We start from the raw sequence: 4,751 nt of genomic DNA on the forward strand, positions 1-4,751 counted from the left end.
CCTGATGATATGTTAATGGTTGCAGACACAGATTAGTTGCTTGACCGAATGACCCACATATGGGTGATGGGGTTGTACAAGTGGATGGAACTACATGGGAGGGGTGGGACAGAGTCCCTGATCTCACCCACTACCACTCCCGCTATGACTTGGGCTGGAAGGGTTGAAACACCTTCGCCTTGAAGATCACGATGCCATGAGGGCAGGTCCCAAAGTTGGGTCGCTCATGAGGAATTTACCAGGGGGCACGCATCAAGGCGGATTCCTTGATCCCCGACACCATTAGTCTCACTAAAGCAGGCAACATAGGAGATGATAATGGTCTATGACGTTGCACTATACTTTCCCCTCGTAGTCACTGGATACTTGAAGGGCAAGTGGTGTGTCACCCTTGGAACTTCAGGAGAATTTCTTGAAGGGCACGACCAACTTGGCACCCCTGGCATCACAAATAAACTATTAGGTGTGGCACCCTTGGAGCTTCTAGGGAAGTTCTTGAAGGGTACAACCAAACTGGCACCCTTGACATCACAAATAAACTATTAGGTGTGGTACCCTTGGAACTTCTAGGGAAGTTCTTGAAGGGCACAACCAAACTTGGCACCCTTGGAATCTTTAAAAATAAATAATAATAAATAAATATAAGCAAGGAATGAAAACTAGGTAAATTTACATCAAGGGTAAATGATGATTAGAAACCAATGTAATTAAATCAAAAATAAAACTTGGAATAAGCAGGATCATAGGAAGAATTAAAATAGAGTACCTTAAAAACTCTACCCTTCCCATGTTGGAAAGTACTAGGAAGATTATGTGGTTTAATTAGGAAAAAGGGGAAAGACAAACATAATTGTAAGGATAAAGATTAATCCTAAACTAATTTAAACCTAATTAAGAAAAGAGGAAGGTGAATTAAAATGAGAATAATAAATTAAATTTAGAGAAATGTAGAGAAGCTCCATGTGTCAACAACCAACATAAGGATACCCATCTAAGAGATAACCTGAGTTAAATTAGGGAGTAGATTGGGGATAAAATCTTGGCTCATTAATTGACTTCAAGTAATGAACACAAATTAAGGAATAAAAGGGGGGAATAAAGAGACAACTAGGAGAAGAAATAGGAATCTTGTTGAGGTGAGGAAAATATTAGTTTTAAATAAAAAGTTAAGTAAATAATTTTGGGTGACCCTTGATGAGAGAGTGACACATGGGTAGGTGAATAATCAAACTTTTGAATTATAAAAAAAAAATATAATTATGCATGACATGCCAAGTGTCATCTAGGAGGACTCTTATAAAAGAATGGGCAAGCCATAGGAGAGGGGACTTTTGGGGGGAACCCTATTGTTGGATGGATGAAATGATGTCAGAGCAGTGATTACGAAGCTATAGTGTGTTTGGTGAGGTAGAGGATTTTAGAGAGGGGACTCTGGAGCCAAGGTGTGCTCTCCTCTACCAGCTAGTGCTTTCCTCCATTGTACAACCCCATTGCAGCTCGGGGGTCCGCGGGGAAGAAGAGTACCCAAGGAGTAGGCTGGAAGGTTAACCGGTGGGTCTTCGCATTTGGATCAAGTGCATCATCATTCACTCGCGGAGGTGACCAGCTACAAGGGAATACCAGCAACAATAGAGCAAGCAGAGTCTCGCCTTCTGGTGAACGGTACACATGTATTTCATTACTATTGATCTTAGTTAAACATATGTAAATGTTATGATATGTTTTCCTGAAATGATTGTCAGGAATGTGTGTGCTAAATAAATTTGAAATTTCAATGCATTTCTTTTCTGGTTGTATTTGCTGTTAAAAAAAAAAGAAAAAAAAGAAGAAGTAAAGAGTCTGAAAGTGGTTCTTACACTTGGTATCAGAGCTATGTTGAACCCTTGAGGCCTATGGGCCCATGCATGTATGGCTAGTTTTGTTAAATAATATGATGAAAATCTCTAACTAATGTGACGAACTCTGACCTCCTCCTTCGTTTATCCCTTGCAATTTCGTCTGGCGGGGAATTTTAAATAATCTCTGCTCACAAATTCGTCAATTTTAGCTGTGATTGAATTAAAAAAAAAAAAAAAACCCAACCTGTGTAACACCATTGACGACTTGACTGGTATTGAATTTCTTTCTCATCCCCTACACTCTTTATCCTTACCTGATTGGATCCAGGGAATTCTGATCCAAAACGTCATACGAATTGAACATGGATCGGACAAGTTATTGAAACTATTATCATAATAAGGGCAGGGAAGGCTTTTGAGCCAAAGCAAAGCCCCGCCAATATGCAGAAGCTGTTTTACTTTGCATAAACAATAACTGTGAGGCACAAGATTAAATATAGCCTATTCCAATTAAAATCAGGCAAATACCTGAGTGGCTCGTTGAACAGAAACCATGGAATTAAATGCAATGCGAAGCCATTCAGCGCCGCTTGTAAAACTCTGCTACTTCCGTGGTGCCCAAATCACTGTAATTCAATAACTGACAGTACCAGCTCATAAATGGCGCTCAGACGTGCACACCTAGACAAAATGTTTATCAGGGATTAGCAGTATCTCTTCATCCGATGGACACAGAGGATGATAACTCGACACATTTTGTTTTAGGTGGTTTGGGGTTTAGGTTTTGGTAATGGTAATGATGAGACTCCTGCCTCCAATAAACCTCGTGAGAGCGAAAGGATTGCCCATTTTGCAGCAACTGCACTTGGAGGAGAGATTGCTTCACACCACTTCGCACAACTGGTGTATTATCAACGATGGCACCGATGCTCCTACCATCGTCATGGGCATTTCAGGGCAACCAGAGAAGCTGATTGAAGTGCACCATGTCTTACGTGATCGGATTTCCTTGATTAAGCGGTTCAGTGGTGGAGGCACAATCATAGTTGATAGCGACACAGTTTTTGTGACTTTGATCTACAATCGAGGTTCCATTCCAAATCTGCAGCTCTTTCCTCGACCCATTATGTCATGGACAGAGCAACTTTATGCTCCTGTTTTTAAAGGAGTCGCAGATTTCCACTTACTAGAGCATGACTATGTTCTTGGGGATCGTAAATTTGGTGGCAATGCACAATCTATAACAAAAGATCGATGGCTTCATCATACGTCATTTTTGTGGGATTACAAAGTTGAAAACATGGCCTACCTGAAACTTCCATCTCGTGCTCCAAAATATCGCTTGGTGAGTATTCATATCATTTAATCTTAAGCATTGGCTAACTGTCATGTGCACTTACAAGAATAATATAAAGTTGACATTAATATTAAATATTGGTACAAGAATGTCTTCACAAAGGAACAATCTGCTTCTTATTATAGGAGATTATCAATCTTCTCCAACATCAAAATGCCTTGATTACGAAACAAAGAATTCCAGCACGGCTATTGTCCCTAACATCCTAGCCTTAAATGATTTAATACCAATAACTCCTTTGCTATACATCCTATTGCAGCCGTAAATGAAATTAACTAGAAGCAATTTACTCTTTTGTGCTAGGCCACCTGCAAATAGCCGCCTGCAGAGGGTATAGAAAAACAATCGAAATATAATGATTTATAGAAGGGTGTTAAGATACCTGTGAAAGATATTTTAGTGTTGGATCTTAGTTAACTAAGATATTGGTCATTATAGCTGATCAATAATATGAAATGCAATTTTCATTTTCTTTTGCAAAGGACACATCTCCATTGGTACTACTTGAAAAGCATCTCAATTGGTGATTTTTCACATGGTGTGGTTAAGAATATATTGAAAGTTCAGAGCATACATTAAGCAATTTCGTATGCAAACCCTCAAAAACTTTCACTCTTGGACATACATGAACTTTCTGGTTGGAGTTGTTTCTGATGACAAATTGCTAGATCTGTTGGAGCTGGCCTTATCATCTGACACAGCCAGAACAGTAAAAAGGACTAGGGAGTTGATGGATTCTGGTATTGAACCAATGACATTAATGTCTCAGCTAGCAACTCTCATCATGGATATTCTTGCTGGTAGCTACAAGCTTGCAGATGCTAAGCACAAGGGAACCTTCTTCCGCAGGCATGCTTGTAAGTGCATTAATTTGTATGGATAGTTTGATCGAGATTGAAGATGTTGTTTTCTTGCCTGTGGAGCCGTGCTTTTCATAATACAACTATTGTGTTTATATTCTTTGCATGTACTAATATCTTCTATTTCAAAAATGAATATACTTTGACAGAAGTAAATAAAATTGAATCTGCCTTTTATTCTATTACCAAATTGTTATCATTGATGCACATGCTCATACTTACTAAAGTACTTTGAGGCAAGTACACTAATACTGGTTGATGTTTCACTTGTAAATTTTAAAGGTGGTTATAACAATTTCAAGTTCACTTTACGAATCACTCTGCTAATTTGGCTGTTCATGGGTAGCCACTCTCAAAGGTGCTACTAATGTTCGTTTTGGTTGACGTTATTGTAATCCTATGCTGTAAACTCCGTCCCACAGACTGCTGTCATCTCCATTCATTGGATGGAAAAAAAAAAAAAAAATCAATGATAAGCACTGATAGAGTGTTAAGTTTTTAATTCATAAGATCAGAACTGTACTCATTGTTTACCTTTCAGTAGAAACTGAAAGTTAGAAAACACCAATTATAACTTAAGATTTTTGAAAACTCAAGGTATAGGGGTATATAGATCAAGAGTGTAGACACTGGATACTGCAATTTCAGATCAATGGGGAAAGTGATGAAGTGTAGATCTGATAAATACTAAATCTG

General features: G+C 38.7%; 1 protein-coding gene across 1 annotated transcript; it reads left to right on the forward strand.

Annotated features, from left to right (window-relative positions):
- The first annotated feature begins 2,558 nt into the window (after positions 1–2,558).
- On the forward strand, positions 2,559–3,204 carry LOC149163094 (uncharacterized). The gene has a single exon (XM_089435342.1). It carries the CDS (start codon positions 2,629–2,631, stop codon positions 3,202–3,204), a length of 576 nt encoding a protein of 191 aa, XP_089291468.1. The 5' UTR covers positions 2,559–2,628.
- Positions 3,205–4,751: the final 1,547 nt, after the last annotated feature.

The sequence above is a fragment of the Pinus tabuliformis genome, chromosome 5_2 (assembly GCF_031772625.1).
Source record: "Pinus tabuliformis cultivar Carrire ecotype Pingquan chromosome 5_2, CPIR1, whole genome shotgun sequence".
In the NCBI taxonomy this organism is placed as follows: Eukaryota; Viridiplantae; Streptophyta; class Pinopsida; order Pinales; family Pinaceae; genus Pinus; species Pinus tabuliformis.

Bases quoted from the DNA above. Each gene is read 5' to 3' on its own strand.
- LOC149163094 (XM_089435342.1), top strand. From the start codon at position 2,629: ATGGTAATGATGAGACTCCTGCCTCCAATAAACCTCGTGAGAGCGAAA.